Source organism: Lepidochelys olivacea (genome assembly GCF_965140295.1).
Source record: "Lepidochelys olivacea isolate rLepOli2 genome assembly, chromosome: 3".
Lineage (NCBI taxonomy): Eukaryota > Metazoa > Chordata > Testudines > Cheloniidae > Lepidochelys > Lepidochelys olivacea.
The window spans coordinates 85,235,661-85,257,630 of record NC_140413.1 but is presented as its reverse complement, the minus strand read 5'-3'; the positions used below and the strand labels follow the sequence as shown (position 1 = coordinate 85,257,630).

The window sequence follows — 21,970 nt, the reverse complement described above, 5'->3', positions numbered from 1 at the left end:
TCATACCAATCAAGTCCGCTGTAAACTATGAAATTCTCTGCTTTGCTTTTGGATAGAATTAATGAAAATTTCACAGGTTTTTAAAAAGAAGCCCTCAGATAATAAGTACTGCAACACAGGAGAATTGTAAGCCAGTAAAAAGAGTTAAGTGTTAGACATTTTAAAAATCTTTACTTCTAAGGGATTTTAAAAATACAATTAATGGTCTTACATCTAGTTTCAGGAAGGGATGTTTCATTTGACTGAACAAATACGTTAAGAACTGGCTCTCAGACTAGCCTGTGGAATGCAGAACATACGGGTTTGGTGTAGAGTATTTACAATTGGTCAACAGCACTGTAAAATAGACTAGAAACTAGCAGCAGGAACATCACTGATTTTTTTCTGGCACTGCTTCTTTTTAAATATTTCAACTACTGTAGAGAATAACAGAAATGGATTTGTGGAAGTTTAAATTAATTTAACTTTTTGTTTGGCTAGCCAGAAGTTACTGCACCAAAACTTCAAAGTAATTGCATTGATTTGACTTAAAAATTGTTAACTATTTCCCAGTTTGCTCTGTACTAATGTGAAATCAAAACTTTGTGAGGTTTGAAACTTACCATTCCCAGACTCTTAAACTCTTGTCGTCAGATGTACTCACAAACCGTCTGTTCTCATCCACAAACACAATGGTGTTGACAGCTCCCAAATGCCTATCGTACTCCTGCACAATCTCCCCACTTCGAACGTCCCACTGCAAATTAAACAGCCAGCGTCAGGGCCACTTAGGTTCTAATACATTCCTGAACTTGAAACTATAAAGCTTCTGATATTTAGTCAGATTTTCAGGTCAGAGAGTAAGCACTCCAGCAACAGCCTTTGAGGGAGTGTTCATTCAAAAATACTGTTAAAAAAGGAAAGAAAAAGTCTATGATTTTGAAATATAATAAAGGCATTGCAGTTATTCAGCAGCTAAATTTAAATGTCAGGTACAAAAACTTTACAAAATAATGAGATCAGGAAACATTTAATTAAGTTCTGAGTCTTACCTGTACAATTTTTTTATCTGACATTCCTGCCACAAAAAGATTTTGTTTATCTTCATCAGGATTGAATTTGACACAGTATGGAACCTTCCTGTTTGTGAACCTTGAAACACATTGCCCTGTAAACAGACAAGCCATTCAAATTAGATCAGTTCAAAAGTTTCTCAAACATAGTTTTATAAATGCTCACAGTAATAAGCTACCATAATTTATCCATCTTTGTACCTAGAGATGTTTTACTTAGTTTAGATCCGGAGAAAACAAAAACATAGGCTTTCAACTCCCTGAAAGGATCAGAGATTGGGAATTATTCTGGAGATGACTTGGATCTTGTTTATATTAGATCTTCTCTCCTCCCTGCCCCCATAAAGTTTCCCACCATTGCTACCTTGTTCAACCGAGGCAGCTGGTCACACCCTGGACCTGATCTTTAGCCTAGATATCAATACTGAGGACATCACAACCCAGCCACTGTCTTGGACAGACCCATCACCTTATTAAGACAGGAGTCAGAAACCTTCAACTGCCAGGCAACAAGACAGACCAATGATCCTGATTCAACCATGAATACTCATGGATGCCATCAAATTCCAAAGCCTCCTAAAAGACATCAGCACCCCACCATGAGTCATCACGGACCTGGTGACTCATTATCACCTCAATACTAGACCCATCACTTGTAGAGTTTCACAAGGAACAATTCTCTCACCGGTCCTTTTCAACGTCTACATAGAACCACTAGGTGAACTGGTCAGACAATATAAACTCAAAGTGCCAGCAATATGCAGAAGACACACAGCTTTACCTACCCTATTCCTTCACTGCCACCACCACCACAACCAGCAAGGCCCAATGCTTGGACAAGATCAGCTGGTTGAAGCTGAACTCAAGCAAGGCAGAAGCTATGGTGATAGTGAGAAGAAAACATTTTGAGGAGTTTGCAGCCAAAGTATATTTTCCTTTGGTTAAAGGTACACATCCACAATTGGTTAAAGGTACACATCCACAATTGGTCAATTGAGTTCATAGTTAAGGAGCACTCCTGGATTCCTCACTGATGCTAAGTACGCACACAGCCGCATCTTTGAATAATGTTTTTTATCATCTCTGGTTGGTTAGAAGACTCCACCCCATCCTGGCAAATGATGACTTGGCCTCTTGCCTTCATCACCTTTTGGACGGACTACAGAAATACAAAAAAGCACTGACGGCTTCATGCCCAGTGTAAGGAAACTCCAACCAGTATAGAATGCTGAAGCACGTCTTCTCAGAAACACAGGCTACTGCAAACACCTCAAGCCTGTCCTCCGCTCCCTACGCTGGCTTCCCATAGAATACTGAATCCAGTTTAAGTTCTCAGTCCTTATTTTCAGAGCACTCAATGGCCTGGACCCAAGGTATCTAAAAGATCAACTGAAGACTGTGGTTGACAACTACGCTCCTCTAGCAAGAATATAATTCTATAAGAAGGGTAAACTCATTTGTGTGGGAGACAGAACTTCCTCTAGGGGCCAGCTCAGGACTATGGAATGACATCCCCAAGGAACATCAAAAACCTCACCACCTTCCGCTCTTAATTAAAGATGCATTGCTTTGACCTTGCCTTCTCTAACATACAGCAGAGAGAGACAGTGAGTGTGAGTGAGAGAGAGAGATAATAAAAAAATCCCAGAACAAAACCCTCCACTGCACAAACCTCTCCCTTGGGGAGAGAACAACCACATGATAGGTGTTAGTCATGTTGCTTAATGCATTACTGGAAGGTACTCAGATACTACCCTAAGAATAGAATTGACCAGGACTGATCCATTGGTGGTGACAACAGTGGAAGCACCAGTAGTATAAACGAAATGTCAGTGGCTGCTGGTTTTTTAACCCACAGTGTCATTTAGACCTGCTCTGAGCAGTTAGATGACAAGAGTGGTTAAAATGCTGTCAGCCATGTGCATCTTTTTAATATACTGCTATTTCCATTGTTGCCTCCACAAGGTGATTTTAAGGAAAACAATCACAGACATGGCCTTGCAAACTAAGCGCCAGGAGATTATGAAGCCTTCTGAACAAAGATGCACTCTACACAGCTCTTTAATGGTGTCTAACCTTGATATTGTATGTATTTTAGGAGGGCAGAGTTTGGCCTCCAGTATGTATTGTCAATTAATATGCATGAGGAGAAAAATCCATTTTGACTTTCAAAGACCAAGCTGAATTTGCAAGCTAGCAGTTAGAAAAAAATATTTTTTTCCCTTGTAAACTATGCAGAACACTTGAGTTAATCCAAGTACAGAAAGAGTGATCCTCATCTACTTATAAAGATCTGGGAGAGACTTGCTGCCCTGAGCAAAACTTCAGTGTGCCACCCCCCCTTGTGTGCTGGGGATGAGTGGTTTGGGGTATGGAAGGGGCTCAGGGCTGGGGCAGAGGGTTGGGGTGTGGGCTGCGGGGGTGAGGGCTGCGGCGGGGGGCTGGGAATGAGGGGTTCAGAGTGTGGGAGGGGGTTCTGGGCTGGGGTGTGGAAGAGGATCAGGGCTCTGGGCTGGGGGTGCAGGCTCTGGGTTTGTGGGGGCTCAAGGCTGGGGCAGAGGGTTGGGGTGCAGGAGGGGGTCAGGGTTCTGAGCTGGGTGTGCAGCTTCTGGGGTGGGGCCAGGAATGAGGGCTTTGGGGTGCAGGAGGGGGCTTCGGGTTTGGGGGGGCTCAGGGCTGGGGTAGTGGACTGGGGCACGGGGTGGGTTGCAGGCTTACCTACAGTGGTTCCCCGTCAGCAGGGATGCTAAGGCAGGCTTCTTGCCTATCCTGGCACTGCGGACTGCGCTGTGCCCCAGAAGTGGCCAGCAGCAGGTCCGGCTCCTAGGCGGAGGCTCACAAGTGGCTCTGCGCAGTTCTTGCCTGCAGGCACTGCCCCCCCAGCTCCCACTGGCTGGTGTGGAGCCAGTGCTTGGGGTGGGGGCAGCGCGCGAAGCCCTGTGGCACCCCCCCTCAGGAACCGGACCTGCTGCTGGCCACAGCGTGATGTCAGAACAGGTAGGGACTAGCCTACCTTAGCCGGGCAGCACTGCCAACGGGACTTTTAACGGCCTGGTCGGAGATGCTGACCAGAGCTGCCGCAATCTAGTGCCTTACATTCTGCGATCCAGTACTGGGTCACGACCCGCAGTTTGAAAACCACTGCTCTAGAACACAGGTTCTCTACTGAAATAATGGATCTAGGGTTTTGGTCAAAGTGGGGGCAAGTACTAAGTCACAGTGCCACGCATTGTGGGTTGACCCAACTGCCCCTCCATCGTGATGGAGGGACAGCTGGGCCAAATTTGACTGAGTGGCCTTGTCACCTGGTGCATGGGGTCACAGTGTCACCCAGTTTTGGTCCAGCTGCCCCAGGAAGCTGCCTAGTTTGCCTATAAGCTGGAATGGCCCCGAGCTCTGCTATGCAAGATATTTAAAAAAAATAAAAAAAATTATGGTACTGATAATTCTGTTACAAAGCCTCTTCTCTGGAGTTGCCCTATTCAGATTCTTTTTACTCTTTTAATAGCCGTTTTCCTACATTGAGAAAATCTAGGGGAAAAGGACCTTGAACATGACTATTAAAAACGTGGCCTGCACATTAAGTGCAAAGTGGAAGATGACTGGCCCCAAGAACGCTAAGATCAGTCACCACACAAGTTAAAGTAAAACAGACTTCATATATTTGGCAAATGCACAAAATTAAGGAAGTCTTCAGTTAAGTATTGAATATTTGCTAAGTACCACAGAGGCACAATGGGAGTAGTAGTGCAGCATTAAGAAAACCATATTTAGTATCTAACAGGATTTAAAATACCTTTTTTTGATTGTGTATTTGGCAGAGACACTCAGCATTAGGTGAATAGAATTATCTGTTAAAGTTCTTAGCAAAGAAAATACAAAATGTTGTGAAATAAATGTCGTTGCTATAATTACTGTTCTTTCTTTCCCCAACCCATCTGGGAAAATTCTATTTTTTTTTTTTTAAATCTGGAAGAACTGTTATAGAATAAATCCTTTACCAAATTATAATAAAATATTCAATTCAAAAATGTACTTTTACTACTTAATTTCATTCTTATAAGTGAAGGGGTGCCAAATAATTCTCTCTAATTTGGTAAATGTTTGGCCCCATTCTTCGACTTGCTATGTAAATTTTCAGTTCAAAGTAATTTTTTTTAAATAATGTGTGAACCCTTGTTACCATGGATTTTTAACTTAAACACCAAGACAACCTTAACTGTAGCTTTACAGTGACAACAAAAATATTCAGGAGATGAGAAAATTGCTCTCCCTGTATTTGACACACCAATGTTGCACTGTAAGAGCATATAATAATAAAAGAGGAAGCATGGCTATTAAAACAGTAGCTATTTACTACTAGTTACAATGATTATCAGATTTGAACATGTATGTATTTAAGCCTACCTGTTTCAGTGTCCCAGAGTTTAAGATACCGGTCATATGCTGCACTAAGAAATTGAGTTCCAGCATTGTTAAAGCAGATGTCTCGAACTGCTTTACTGTGCCCTACAAGATAAAAAGAAATGTGGTAGAGAGAAGAATTAACCCTTTACCCCCAGTGCTAGCAATTAGGATTTTCTGGAGAACATTACCACAGACAGAATGCAGATAAACCACAATACTAATGGTCAATTACAGCTTTGAATTACACTCTCTGGCAACACAGAAAACTACTTACTAGAACTCATCTAAGAATATCTTGTAAATTTAGTTCCAGCAGACCAATTCAACTGGAAAAGTAACAGTACCTCCTAAAGGCCATTATGAGATTTGAAAATAAAACCATTGGGAATTAACTCTGCAAAGAGACTGACCGCAATGCTGCGGAAAATTCTAAAACTTCTCCAGATTAAATATAGCATGCCTTTAAAAATAAACATCTATTCGAGAAATAAGACTGACCACAGGAGGCCTCCCTGCACTAGGAAAATCTTCCATTGCTACACCACCATAATTGCAGCCCCACCTGTTATCAGTCACAGGGCTCAAACAGCGACTGCCATTTTTATTACTGTATTGTCTAAACCTGTCCTTTACAAGGTTATGTGACACAGCAGCAAAAGATCAACTCCCTCTAGTGGTGATAATGCAACAGCAGGGAATTTCCCAAAGCAGTCTACTGCAGACAGCCAGAGAGAAGTTACTTTGGAACTGCACTGACAGAAGGGTTTTTTTGGAACAAGTGCACTCATCTTAACACTTAACTAGCCTAATGAGCTAAACTGCATGAGGATGGGATAAATGCCAGGATGGTAACAGAAAGTTTAGATGACTAGTTTTGTTGACATTCATATTAAAGAAGTCTGCCCCCCCCCCAAAGCAATTTATTTAAAATTAAAATATTCATTTTGTCTACATATTCCACACATCTTAAGATGTGATGCAGCTGATCTCTCCACTGCACTGAAATGACATACTGCACTACAAATACGACGCACAAAATTCACTATTGCTTCAAATATTGTCCTGGACATAGTTATAGCAACAATGCATTGCATGTGAAAAATATCACAACAAACATTAACATCCAAGATAAAAAAGTAAGGGAGAATCAAGGACTGAACACTATAGAGGAATTCTATGAAGAGGATGCCAACTGCTAGGCACAGCAAAATTTTGGGATGGCAGCAATATCAAGTGGGTAAATAATTTTGGCAGGCTTAAATTAAATCCCCTGCGGAATACAGGAAATACTTAGGTCAGGAAGGCGTGTGGCTCAGGTAGAATCATCTCCACCGCCTTGCAGAATAATTCTGGTTGGCCATTGTAGCAGACTTATAGGGGCCCTACATTTTAGCTTACACACATTTTTAAAATAAATACAGCAGGTGAATCTGACTCATGAGAGGAAAGTTCTGAAACCATAATTCAAAGAGAAGAGTCTCTTCTGGAAGATCCTTTTCTGAGGCATCAGTTTAGCCAATCTGCTTGGTGCCTTGGGTACTAGAAACACTGATAAAAGGGCACTTCAAATGACGGTACATCATTCTAGAAGTGTTTCCATTTCAAAAGAAAAACTGCTGCTTAGAAGCTACAGCAAAGGCTGCTAGAAAGCTCACATTTATCTCTCTCGATTCTCTGAAAAAGTTCTCAATTACAAGGAAAAAATTGGACTTGTTCCATTTTCATATTTGAAAGAAGGTCTGAACAGTTTTTGTGAGAAGTTTTCCTCTGTTCCTTTTGCATTAGAAATTCATTTCTTGTCTAGCCCAGAAGAGAAGACCTAGTTAAATGATGGTATCACAACTGTTAATTTTAGCACACCCAAAAGCGTGCTAGGTACCTCACAGTACAAGTAAGGAGACACTACCTTTACTGTTAACATACCATCTAATTTCAGACATGACATATTGAGAGGAGGAGTAGGTAACAATAATAGGGATCTATACAATACATTTCTGGTCGTGACCCATAACTGATTGACCCAGTACACTAATATCTTGTTTTTATGGTCTAGAAGTCTTCAGTGCCAACACTAAATCATGTTGATTAAAAACAAAGTAAGATAATTCACAAATGCAGCCTCTTCAGCATTCATGCCAACACCACACTGAAAAGCTGATATTTTTCTCAGATGCCTACATGTCTTCTGTAGCACTGTGATTTTGGGGGGAGAGGGTGTCAAAGTAATTAAATCTACTTGGGAGGGGGGGGAGGAGACAAGGAAAGAAGGAAGTTGTTTTAATGTATATTAAAGAGTTCAGCAAAAAAAAGAGAGGTTACCAATAAATGTTCGTAAGCATCTTCGTTCACCATATACCTCCCATAGCTTAAACAAAAACAAAACAAGGAATGTTAATTTCTGCACCACATTCTTATGAAATGACAAGTTTAACTACAGATGTACATGACACTATATGAGAATTTTGACCACAACTAGCCTATCTTGAAATTCAGAAATAATGTGAACATTTGCCACAGAATTTCTGCAACTATCTCAACAGTATGCAAGGCTGAACTAAAATGAAATTTCATTCAGCAACAAGAAATTAAATGGTCCAGTTTCATAAACTCAAAAGAGGAACTTTTCAGCAAAAAATGTTTTGCTATCAACATTTGTCCAAGCTATAAAATGTAGCTTTACATAACATTGTCTTCTACGAAATGATAGCAGCAGCAAAGGTAAGCTTAAGGACTTGTGACCTTCACAACCTAATTGTAATAGCATTTAAATATGATTATTAAGTACTTATACTGTGCTAACACCCGAATTGTTTTAGGCATTTTACATACACACGTGAAACCAGAATGCCTGCCCCAGAAGGCTTACAATTAGGACTGTCAAGCGATTAATCGTGCTGTTAAACAATAATAGAATACCATTTATTTAAATATTTTTGGACGTTTTCTACATTTTCAAATATATTGATTTCAACTACACCACAGAATAAAAAGTGTACAGTGCTCACTTTATATTTATTTTTTATTACAAATATGTGCACTGTAAAAACCGAAATAGTATTTTTCAATTCACGTCATACAAGTACAAAAATGCAATCTCTTTATCCTGAAAGTGCAACTTCCACATGTAGACTTATGTACAAAAAATTACTGCATTCAAAACTAAACCTTTAGAGCCTACAAGTTCACTCAGTCCTACTTCAGCCAGTTGCTCAGACAAACAAGTTTGGTTAAAATTTGCAGGAGATAATGCTGCCCGCATTTTGTTTACAATGTCACCTGAAAGCGAGAACAGGCATTTCGTATGGCACTTCTGTAGCTTGCGTTGCAAGGTATTTACATGCCAGATATAATGACTAAAGATTTACATGTCCCTTCATACGTCAACACCATTCCAGAGGACATGCATCCATGCTGATGATCATGGGTGGTGCGTGAACCACCGGCTGGGGGACGCTAGCCCCTAGCCCCACCCCTTCCGCTCACGGCCATGCCTCTTCCCCCCTCCCCTCCACCAGAACTGAGCCCCCACTTCCGCTGGAGCCCAGAGACACCCACCCCACAGTGGCCACTGGCCCAGTCCCATGGCTAGCTCCCCAGCCCCAAAAGGAGTGTTGGGAGGGCAGGCGGTGCGTGGCCCCAGCTTCCCCAGCCCTGGGGGTTGGCCGGCCGGCTGCAGCCTCCCCAGCTCCAGAGTGCGGACGGCGCATGGCTCCAGCCTTGGGAAGGGGGGTGGCTGCAGCTCCCCAACCCCAGAGCACCGGGAAGCTGGAGCCAGAGGACTAGAGCCACACACAGGGAGCGGTCACAGCAGGGAGAAGGGTAACACTTGGCTGTTTGGGGAGGCAAAGCCTCTCCCAGCCTATGTGACCTGCCGCCCATGCTGATGATGTGTTCTGCTTGACAACTATCCAAAGCGGAGTGGACCAGTGCAGGTTCATTTTCATCGTCTGAGTCAGATGCCACCAGCAGAAGGTTGATTTTCTTTTTTGGTGGTTCGGGTTCTGTAGTTTCCACATTGGAATGTTGCTCTTTTAAGACTTCTGAAAGCATGATCCACCCCTCGACCCTCTTGAATTTTGGAAGGCACTACAGATTCTTAAACTTTGGGTCGAGTGCTGTAGCTATTTTTAGAAATCTCACAGCGGTACCTTCTTTGCATTTTGTCAAATCTGCAGTGAAAATGTTCTTAAAACAAACATGTGCTGGATCATCATTGAGACTGTTATAACATGAAATATATGGCAGAATGCGGGTAAAACAGAACAGGAGACATACAATTCTCCCCCAAGAAGTTCAGTCAAAATTTAAATAATGCATTTAAAAAAACAAACAAAAAAACCGAGTGTCATCGGCATGGAAGCATGTCCTCTGGAATGGTGGCCAAAGCATGAAGGGGTATACAAATGTTTAGCATCTCTGGCATGTAAATACCTTGCAACACCGGCTACAAAAGTGCCATGTGAACACCTGTTCTCACTTTCAGGTGACACTGTAAACAAGAAGCAGGCAACACTATCTCCCATAAATGGAAACAAACTTGCTCGTCTTAGCAATTGGCTGAACTAGAAGTAGAACTGAGTGGACTTGTAGACTCTAAAGTTTTAGATTGTTTTGTTTTTGAGTGCAGTTATGTAACAAAAAAATTCTACATTTGTAAGTTACACTTTTATGATAAAGAGATTGCATTACAGTACTTGTATGAGGTGAACTGAAAAATACTATTTCTTTTATCATTTTACAGTGCAAATACACCTCTATCCTGATATAACGCAGTCCTTGGGAGACAAAAAAAAAAATCTCACTGCGTTATAGGTGAGACTGCATTATATTGAACTTGCTTTGCCCCCACCCCCGGTTCCTTGTTCCCTGACCGCCCCCTCCAGAGACCCCTGTTCCTAATCACCCCCAGGACTCCACCCCCTACCCAACCCCCCGCTCCGTCCCCTGACTGCTCCGACCCCTATCAACACCCCCCGCCCCCTGACAGGCACTCAGCGGCAGCGGCGGGAAGCAGAGCAACACTGCCCCAGCCTGCTCCACTCTGCCATCTCCCAGCTGCGGCGCTCCATTTCCCACCATGGGTGTGTGCAGGGAGGTTGGGGAAAGGACTCCCCCCCCGTACTCACCTGCGGTGGGAAGCGGAGAGCCGCAGCTGGGAGCTGGCGGAGTGGAGCGGGCTGGGGCCGGGCTCTCCACTTCTGCTGCCAGTGAGTGCCGGGGGGATCCCTTCCCCCAAGCCCCCTCACCCGAGCGACATGGCTGGGGCTGAGGCGAGGGAAGCGGAGTGGGCTGCTCCTGGCCCCCCGCTAATACCCATGGCCACTCTGGGACTGCAGGGCCCCCAAAAGTGACCCCCCACAGCTCCTGTCTCCCAGACCTGGGGGAAGGGGCCCCTGACCGCCCCCAAGACCCTCTGCCCCTTATCCAACCCCTCGGCCCCAGCCCGGCATCCTTAACATGCTGCTCAGAGCAGAGTGTCTGAGCTTTACCGTGTTGTATGCAAACCTGGGTTATATCGAGTCACGTTATAGCAGGGTAGAGGTGTATTTGTAATAAAAAATAATATAAGTGAGCACTGTACACTGTATTCTGTGTTGTAAGAGAAATATATATATTTGAAAATGTAGAAAAACATCCAAAAAATTTAATAAATTTCAATTGGTATTCTGTTTAACAGTGCAATGAAAAAAAATTAATCGCATGAGTTAACTACAATTAATCGACAGCCCTACTTACAATCTAAACATAAAAACAGATGAGAAATGAGGGAGAAGAATACAAAATACAGTACATGCAGTGTGGGCAGGGCGGTGATAGGCATCTATTTAACACACACACAGGTTGCTGCAGAAACCTTAATTTTTGCACTTCTTGACTTCATTTTAACTGTGATCTTTATATTTCATTAAAATAGTTTCTGCATTACTTATTTTTACATTCAATGTGGGTGATTGACAACTTAACTATTTATTTTTATGCAGAACAAAAACTAATTCAAACCATTTCTGGGAGAAAAACTAGAATGTAGGATGACTATTTGACAATTTTTAGCCTGATACAAATTTAAACAGGGGACTCAAACCCTGGAAAAGTACCTGTTCTAACAGAATTAGACTCACTATTTAAATGCTGTGAATGCTACATTTGTACGAAGTGAAGGTATATCAGAAACAACTCACTTTAATTTTACAGTCCATGGAGCAAGATAGCAATATGTGGCCAGAGAGTGGAAACAACCTGACTGCACTGACACCCTGTAAATAAGAACATAAATGATTAAGGAACAGCAAATTGAGCATGTGGATTTTTTTTCGAGCTCAATTTCCCTCTTTTCTAAAATATTTAGCTCAAATCCTAAAACACCAACCTTATCAGAAAGGTTGAAGAGGAGCCTGTACAATCTCCTGCTTCTTTTAACACAGCAATGTATTTTAATCAATTGCTCCTGCTGAATCACCAGGGGGCAATCCTGAGTCACTGCAATAGTTGTGTGCATGCCCCCTTCCCCTCCCACACGGACACCCACCCACACCATTACCATGGCAGCCCTTGGCAAAGAAATACAAATTGTGGGTTTGGAACGTTAGCTTTGACAAAAGAATAACACAGAGCTCTCCCCCCTGCCAATCTGACCTCTTCATAATACACCCAGTTCTGCACAATCGTGACTACAATCCTCTTTATACTACAATCCTGTGAGCAGTAACTGGGGCCTCTCTAAGCAGCCTCCTGGGGTAACTTCTAACTCAGGCCTCTTGCATGACAACAACTTCAACCACAGAGGCTCTGACCCTGAAAACACTAAAGGCCATTTGTAACTTTACTCAGGTGAATAATCCCAGTGGGCTGCAATTGGATTTTTAAAGAGGTTACTATAAAACCAACAGATACGTATGTTGGAAAAAAAAAAAACAAAAACAAAAACAAAGACTTTCAGACAGACAATACTTTACATCACTTTATTTTACAGCACCCTGATTTCCGGATGCTGGTTTCATACAACAAGCTTATTTTATTACAGATACCTAAACAGAGCAAAGACGTTCATAAAAATGCTACATTGCATTTGAAGTTTGAAACATCACTAATACAAGGAAACTAAACCTTGAACTCAGAAATGGGAGAAGTAAAGGAAACACTAATTCAGAAAGTTTTCAAGTGTGTTTAAAATACTATTCCTGATTATTTATACAGCCTCCCAAGCCTACTTATTGCTCAACACACAAAAGAGGCACTAAGCTGACAGATACAGAACCAAATTTTTATAGCAGTTAACTTGTATTGGCAAACTTTCCCACTAAAATTTGCACATGTAAACAGGTAATTGTTCATGTAGGAACCATTTGCATGTGCAGTTTTCTGATGAGTAAGCAACAGCTGCACTCAGAGTAAACACAATGTATGAGCATCTTTTCTTGAGTATTAGGATTATTCAATGTTAAAAAAGATTTGCAGGGGATTTTAAGAGGTACCATGGAAATCAGTGCATAGAACACAGTGGGGTTAAAAAAACATTTCCTCAAAAAAAAAAAAAGATTAACTACTGAATAGGACTAACAGTGCAGCTTTACAGGGAGCAGTAATGGTGGAAGTGCTAGTGTAGACATAATGCAGGCATTTTTACCTTCCAACTACCTTCACTAAACAGGATTAGCAGACTTGGTCGGTAAGAACTTCTGCAGTTGGTCTATATAAGCTCTCCCACGACTGCTACCATAAATGGAAAGTGCTGGTGCAGGAAAAAACCCACAAGGAATGAAAGTCTTAGCCCCACTGATGTCAAAGGGAGTTCTGGCAGAGAATTCCATGGGGCCACGATTTTCACCCACAATTTCTAAAGTTCAGAATTATGCAAAAAGCCAGACACAACAGCTCCAAAAGAGGCAGAAACTGCCCAAATCATTAAAATGTTAATCTTTACTACCCCCTTGAGATGCCAACATTTCAGTGCTGCCCCTTTCAGCAGAAAGGCACAGGTCATGTGCTTCTCTCTCTTAGGGCCAAAGCCCCAAATATCCCCTGCTGCCACGATATCTAGCTTGCTCTTTCCCTGCCCTCCCCCAAAAGCTTAGTTATGCACTGTCAGTATAAAAAGTTTGGCATATTACATAGTGAAATTGTGGGACCTATGTAGAAAAAGTATCAAAACATACAAGGGCTACTGCTCTACTTGTACCTTCATTTTCATAGAACACTCATTTGCACTGTTCATTTTTCAAATGTAAATGATTCCGCAGCATAATTTCCAACCTGCTGCAACAAAATGCTAGCGATTCTAAGAACACAGCCCCAGAATTCAGGCCAAGCTGGCCACAGAATACACCAGGCCTTAATATTTTCTTCTTATTGCAGCTATGCAACACATTTAACACAATGTCATGTTTAAGCACATTTAACATGGATTAGGATAGTACCTAATGACCATGTGTGAATGAGGAACATATACCGTCTGCTACAGCTGGCTCATCTTACTGGATGAGATTCAAGACAGTGGACAGCAGCCAGTAGATTAAATGTCTAGGGATTAAACATTAGGAGTCTCCAGAGTCTGCCTTGAGTTGAAAGCTCTGGGTAAGGAATGTGCCTTGAATTGTATCACAAACTTAATCCAACTTGGGCTCAGATGCATTATCGGCAAAATCAAATTGCAATGGTGAGGGCCCAACTCTGAAAAATACCTGCCCCGATTCAACAGCTTCTGTCTAGCAACAGCTAACTAAAGGGGCTCCTTCAGAGTGCAGTTGTCCTACTACACATGGCAGAGGCAGCCTCTGAAAACTAAGGGAACGCCTACAGTACAAAACCACATCAACCTAGTTATGTCGATGTACAGCCACCACAGTAATTAAACTGCTTTTGCATGTCCACATTACGCTCCTTGTTGGTGGTGCGCATCCTCACCAGGAGTGCATGGACCAATTTAACTGTCAGTGGAGGGCATTGTGGGATAGCGCCTGAAAGTCGACCTCAGCAACGCAGTTTCTACACTGACACTGTGTCAACCTAACTACATCAACCTAAGCGCTGTGCCTCTCGCGGAGGGGGAGTTAAGTCAGTGCAGCGGGCGAGTTATATTTCAGCATTGACGCTTACAGAGTTAGGTCAATGTAAGCTGCCTTGCATCGACCTAAGTCTGGCTAAAGTCCAGACATTTTAAGTTTTACCAATGTACAGGTCAGAACATAGTGTGTCACATCCGCAGTCTGGTCTGCCTAAAAAGCAAGCACATCCAGTCTGCATTATCTGAATGGATAATGACTGAATGGTCTTCAAGGCTAGCTCTAGATTAGGCACTACAGCAGTCCAAGCATTTGGTAATAAACACATTTGAACCAGAATAAAAGCTGTATCTAGAAGGGATGGACAGGCGCAATATCCTGGCCTGCTAGAAGCTAAAGAGTTGCTGGCCACTCTCATTTGGGTGCCTGGAGAACAGTCTAGTAAGAACCTGAGATTTCAAGCCACCCTGACGATTGTAAAAAATAAACCAGAATTCAAGGAGCAGTTAAATAGTTCTTTAAAATGTTTCCCCTCCTCCTCCCAGCTTCATCTCAGGTTTATCTGGATTGACCCTAAGCGAGCTGGCTTTCACCCAGGACTCTCTCTCTAAGAGCTACTGGCAAAGTAGGGAAATCCTTCTGTTATTAATATTTAATGTCACTGACTTTGTGCAATCATACATAAAGTCTAAATAACCAGGGGGTTGCACACTTCATAGCTTCTGTAGACTGAGCTTGCTGCACACGCAAGGGGCTCCCTGGATCCCTACCACAAGCTCCCTGGGTGATACCCTCCTTCTCTTTCAGGGACTCCCCACACTTTCCACATCAGTGCTTAGGTCAGTGTAATTTTCGTCACTCAGGGGGTGGCTTATTCACATCCCTGAACGATACAAATTATACTGACATAAGTGGTAGTGTAAACACAGTGTTGGTGAAGGAAGACTTCTGGAGGAGAAATTGTAGTCAACAACTACATTGTGGGAAATCTTGTGATGTTACTGTTAATACCATGAAACTGTTTTTGATAGGGAATTATGTTACAAATTTTCACAATAAGGGCAAAATTTTCATGATCCTCCAGAATTAAACCTAATTTGTTCATGTACCAGTGTATGGGTGAACTCCTAGTCCAACTGAAGCCAGTGGGAGTTTTGCTGTTGACTTCCTGGGGACCAGGATTTCACTACATATGTGCAAAACCTGCAATTGTGCATGGAAACTGGTAAATGAATGAATACACATTTGAGTATGCAAACACCCAATTTGTTTATGCACAATTTTGGAAACTCCAGAAAATTTGTCTTGAATGAGTCTGGGTCCATTGTTTTACAAATAAGGATCTGAAAAGCTACTTAGCCACAAAGACAAACATTTACATTATAAAAAAAGAAAAACCCCATTTTCAAAACAACATTCCCTACCTTTGTATGTCCAGACCATACATGGAGCTGTTTCTTTGGGAGATAGCATTTCTCAGGGGGCACTGTAGAACGGAGATTAACGCCAACATCTTGAGGAACATGAAGATAAGATCTTCCCTGGTAGTCATACATTTCTTTGACTAAAAAACCGAACAAACCAAAAAAACAGAGTACTATGAATTGCAGGGAACCTGTAATTTCAAAGGTTACAGATTTGGGAAGATCCAACCACCACACAAAATTAAGATTAAGAATTAGATATAAGGCAGCAGTCCTGCTCTAAAAAGCAAGCAAAAATTGCTCTTTGGATTTCTACATTTATTGTGTCCCAGCCATTTGATATTAAATGTGCCCAGTACACAAATAAGAAGTCGAGTTTTTCTGATTGCTAATCCTGGAAACTCTGTTTGGGTTCTGAACATTAATCATTTTTGCCATGGCTTGTTTATCGCCAACAGCAATAAAGCTTCCACAGACCAGACGGAGCTCTCACTTATGGCTCAATCCAACTCTTTTGAAATCAATGAGGTTGTTTCCAATTGTTTCCACAGGAGTTGAAGTCAGTCCCTTACACCTGTGCAATCCTATTGCCTTCAGTGGGGCTCACAGAAGTAACTGATGGCAACTTGGGGGCAATTTATATTTCCAACTAGCCCTGTGAATGGAATATAGTGCATCAACGGATTTGCTAACGAGTCAGATAAAGATCTAATTCCCCCTCACAGAACCGTTGGTCAGCTCGGCTAACGGCAGTAAAGCTAGTCCACCTCACCCCTAAAGCCACCACCACCAACCAGATACGACTGAAAACACAGAGAGCAAATCTAAGAAATAAAATTGTCATATTTAGGCAATGATGTTTCAGAGAATACCCAGCACTTCAACATTAGCTACAAAGGAAATGAACCTGTGCGATGGAAAGATAAGTGTCTCTTAATTTCTAGATTGTCTCATGGGAGCATTTTTGAAGCAACATTAAGTTTGAGTGACCTTAACTGTCTACTTGCATATTACTGAATATTTTAGGTAATTTAATACAATGGAACGTTAATTTGGAATTTCCATGAAGTTTGTGTTTTGAGAACAATGAAGTGTTCCTTAAGGGAATTATGTCTGACTATTTTAGATCCATTCTACCTTAAACTTCAGGTGAAGTCTTTTTGCATTGGAATAAGTTATCAATAATTTAAGATACACAGTTAGAGAACAGAAGCACTGATGACTTTCTGGTCATAAGCTTATTTTTTCAGAAATCTATAATTTGCAGCTGAAGAATACAGAACAAGCAGTTCTAACATTTATTCCCTGCTGAACCTTTCTCTGGGAAAACAGAGGGGAAAAAATCACTAGATACAAAATATCAGGTCTATTTGTTCTGTATTCTTCACTTTGTTGAGTGTTACGCTATTGACATACCAGGGTCATGACAAATACAGCAAGTCTTAAATGTAAGTGATACAGCTCTTTCCTTTTCCTATTATATGACTGTGAAAAGAATTTCCAGTTCTGTATTTTCCTGTTGGTAGGAATTAGCACCAATGAAGGAAGATTCCCAGTTTATGAGTTACTCTCTTTAATTTTATTCATAAAGGCCCTATGTATGCAAAACTGTCATTGAAAGGCTTGGGTTTTTCGTCTGCTTAGGGCTTTGGGATGAGGCCCTAATTAATTATTCTTATGTAAAGATGCAAGCTTTCAATGTGCAGCAACTCTACTTGGCTACACAATTATTCACAACATGACAGCAAGAAAATTGGCATCAAATAGACTAAGAACAAAATTTAAATGACTGTCTAATGTTTAATATATAATCTGTTACAGCATGAACTCTAATCCAAAGTATTACTTGCAAATACAAGATCAAAGCATACGACTGAACTTACATCAAATTTGTTAGTGAAGTACTAGATCTGCAATGGGGCAGAGCCCAAAACCCTAAAGATTTCATTTTGTAAAATAATGAATGGCAACTTGAAGGTGACCGCCAGCGTTTTTGAAATCAATATACAAACAGGTGACATTGCCACACTACTCTTAGCAATACAAACTGGCACTAGTTCAAATTTTCCCCCTTACTGAGGTTTTCTTTTTCTGTTAATTTAAAAACATTTCAGTTGAGCTTGGTCATGAATATGGCTGTTCCCTGCAGGACCTCTCTCTCCCCCTGCTCCTAGTTCCTCTATCTTAGGCTTTGTCTATACTAGGGATGCTTCACCAGGACAGAATAGGTCCTGTCATGGATGCAGCTATACCAGCACAACTGCTCTTGGTACAGGTAAAACTGTCTCCCCCCCTACCCGCCATGAAAGTAAAAGGCTATACCTGTAACAATGCAAATTTGCTGGTATATCTGCATCCATACTATGAGCTTCTGTCAGCACAGATACGCTGGTCAGATCTTACAGCTCTTCGAAAGTCTGTAGTGTAGACACAGCCTACAGGAGAATCTAACTCCTTTTACAGTTCTATATGGGAGCTAATGGGATTCACACGGTATAGCTACCAGTATAGCTGACAAGAAGTTACACGATATTATCCTTGATTATGAACGTAACAGAAATTAAAGCAGACTAAAATGGCATTACCATGTAAGATAGTCTTCTCCTCTCCAGGTTTATCATCTTCATGTTTGCCTTTCTTCTGCCTCTTTGCTGTTATTTCATCCAACTCTTTCTGCTCTTCCTAGAAAAACAGAATATGGTCTTGACTTTTTTAAAAAGAGTTACCCTGAAGCTGAAGACAAAAAGACAAAACTGAAACATTGTTTATTTACTAGAATTAATGTATTTGTTAAATATGAATATTTGAAATATTTTCAGGATAGGAAAAAAAACAATTAAAAAAGTAAAACTTTAACCAAAGCCAGAACAGCTTAGAAAGGTATACACACTCTAGAAAGAATTTTAAAACAATTAATTCTACTCAGGCTTACAGGCTATAGCAAAGGCTATGTCTACACTACAGCTTATATCAGCATAATTTATGTCACTCAGGGGGTGAATAAACCACTCCCCTGAGTGATATAAGTTACACTGACATAAGTGCTGTGTCAGTGGGAGAGCTTCCCCAACATAGCTACCTCCTCTCACAGAGATGGTTTTATTATACGGACAGGAGTGCTCTCTCCCATTGGCATAGAGCATCTTCACCAGACGTGCCACTGTAGCACTGTATGTGTGGACAAGCCCTAAGTGTCAATGACTGAAAGGAGGCAAGCCTTGTCTTTTTTCCTACTAAAGAGTATTTCTTGACTATTCTTTTCACCTAGCTGCTTCTGTTATCATACAGCAGCTATCCTCAGGCCAACAAAGTAAGACACAAAATCTCTTCTAAAGCCACTGTCCAAATTTTCAAACATACAGCACTTAAAGCACTACCTTCAAATGTATCATTGCCACAGTACATTTGGTCTCCACTGGCCTATACTGGTGAAGTCACAAGATTTCTTCCATACCTTGGTCTCTGCCATGGTATGCCACTGTGTTGCTAACGATTCTTACCCAATACACTTTTAAAAACGCTTACTTCTGAGGGTTTGGCTACTTCTTTCTCATCCACATATTTTGCCCATGGTCCCAGGAAGCCATCAATATTAGATGCATCATTCTCTTTGAATTTCTTCCTTTTTTCTATTTTCTTTTGTCCTGTTTCAAATACTGTTAAACCTACAGGAAGAAACACAACACTATACACACGGACGTTTATGCAACTTTTAACTTCAAGAACACAAGTCACTGTATTTTCAGTATAGAAACACCAAGTGATAACAGAAGGGAAGAGGTCTTCTGGATCACAATGTTGCCTTACTTATCTACTTATGAATGTAGCTAATTTAATCCAAAGTAACGAGAAGATGGGTAGGCTGTAAGATTCTAGGTATGATGGATGGCTGTTATAAGTTACTTAATCATGCAGGAGTCAAAATACATGTGAAGTCCACAAAAATATATTTATCATTACTCTTTTGTAATGTCATATGAACACAGTGACTAGGCATTTTTATTGTTTCATGCTTTGTACTCTGTAAAGTTTGGAAAACAATTGAGTCCAGACATCTTGACTTTCCTGAAAACTAAGCTTCCCTATTCCACCACCAGATTTTTTTTCAAGATCAGTCGCTAGAGAAATAATTAGAATCCCCAATCATCTGCCCACCCTCCCTTCATCCCAAGCATCTTTCAAGTCTCACACAAGAGCTGCACACATGCACTAACCTACCACGAGTGCTATGCTCTTTACATTTACAAAGTAAAGTTTGTGTTTTCAGAATTTCAACATTGCAATATACAAACATTAAGAAAAATATTGAGGGAAATCCAAGTGACAGTGAGTTTTAGACATTAAAGTTTAGATTATGCATTAAGTTGTATAAAACCCTTCATATCATGATATATATTAGTGATTTTTAAAATAATGTATACACTCAGAAATCGTAAACATTTACTGCATATGAATCAGAAAGTGATACTGCCTATAAAAAGGGAAAGAGCCAGCATAATGTCAAAGCAAACAAACAGTACACCTTATAAATAAAATTAGAGTTTTTAAAAAACTTTAAATTAACTACAGATGTTATTAGTAACAGGTTAAGTTTAATTTTAAAACAACTTTCGTCTTGACTGCCTCTCTCCCCAATGGAATTGTTATGTGAAAGGAACTCTAATATCCTCAACTTCAATTTTAAAGGAGAAAATGAAGTTAACGCCTTTTAAAAACATTTGAAAATAACATACTGAACAAGCTACAGCAGTATGTATTAATTAAACATAGGAACAAATTTCAGGCTATATGGGGGAAGATGTTACTACTTGTGAGAAGGTGTTTACATGAGCATAATTTCAAATGTAAAGAAACCACTTTACTAGAACTAAAAACATTTAATAAGTAGTAATTACAGGCCCTTCTGCCTCCGGTCGAAAATCCTGCCACTGGGCTACCTTTCAGTAGTTTTTCTTTTTGGGGGTCAGGGGAGAACAGCTCCATTTTGCTAACTATTGATAACTCAAAGTTGCGAACAGAAGTGTTAAGGTAAATTGGTGTATACGTCATTTATCTGCTAACCCCATAACACTGAATACTATGATACAGCTGATTAACCTACTTAAAGAAGCTATTGCAATGCAGGGAAAATACAATTTTAGCTTAGAGCATGATGGAATAAGGATGACACCACAGCTCAATTGAACTCCAAAAATACACACCTCTGAAGTCTATTTGTATATGAAAAAATGTTCTATTCTAATGTGAAATCATAATCTGAAATCTGATGTTAGAAAAAATCAGACGACTATTAAAAAAGATTCACATTCTAGGAAAAAACAAAAAACAAAAACAATGAGAAACACCCCCTGCCCCCCAAACTATTCTTAACCTGACCATGGAAGGGAAACTACCGTTCATTATTGAGTTTAAAAAAAAAAGAAAAAATTTCATCCTAGACTTCTGGTCTAAGGAGCATCTCTCTTGACACATCACAAACCTTTGTTAATATTTCCTAGCATTTCATGATAGCCTGTTTTCTATAAAACTGAAACACAACAGAACAGATTGCCATTAAAACCAAATGGTTTTATATCCAATTTGACATTACCTACCTTGATTCTTTTCAGCTTCTTCTACAGAACCAATGTATTTAGTAGCAACGTCCTGAGTATCTAGAGAGGGATCTAATGCATAACCTATAATAAAAGCAAAAATACCAGTTGTTAGCTGAAATTTTTGTTCTGCATATGTTCTCAGTGATTGATTCTCCTCTTGGTTCTCAGTTCTCTTTGCCCCAATTTATCTTCCTCAAAGCCCTATATTTAAGATATCTTCCTAAGCCAAGAGGGACTGGATAAGATATGCTCTGAAGTCCATCAACTTTTCTCCCAGCCTAGCTATTGGATTTACTGCAGAGCATTGCCTGGTGCTTGCTTCCCACTAGAGTCTGAGCGTGCTGCTTCCAGAGCGCTCAAACCTCTTATAAGTTGAAGCAAGTTATTGCTTGGTCAAGTTATTGAAATCGGCCATATGCTAAAGTACTGAGTGCTACCCTCAGGAACAGCCCTTAAACTGAACTGTTACAGCAGCAAATTAATTTCTAAAT

At 40.8% G+C, this 21,970-nt stretch overlaps 1 protein-coding gene across 2 annotated transcripts in view; it reads right to left on the bottom strand.

Annotated features, from left to right (window-relative positions):
• The window catches only part of CDC40 (cell division cycle 40), a 58,463-nt gene that overhangs the window by 9,011 nt on the left and 27,482 nt on the right, over positions 1-21,970 (bottom strand). For both annotated transcript variants that reach the window (XM_084625105.1, XM_084625106.1), the window contains exons 4-12: positions 21,477-21,560; positions 19,408-19,547; positions 18,468-18,564; positions 15,883-16,022; positions 11,639-11,713; positions 7,779-7,824; positions 5,460-5,561; positions 1,032-1,147; positions 603-736 (exon numbers count right to left, since the gene is read on the bottom strand). In XM_084625105.1, the coding sequence (XP_084481231.1) occupies positions 603-736; positions 1,032-1,147; positions 5,460-5,561; positions 7,779-7,824; positions 11,639-11,713; positions 15,883-16,022; positions 18,468-18,564; positions 19,408-19,547; positions 21,477-21,560 (934 nt within the window). The remainder of the gene's footprint in view (positions 1-602; positions 737-1,031; positions 1,148-5,459; positions 5,562-7,778; positions 7,825-11,638; positions 11,714-15,882; positions 16,023-18,467; positions 18,565-19,407; positions 19,548-21,476; positions 21,561-21,970) is intronic.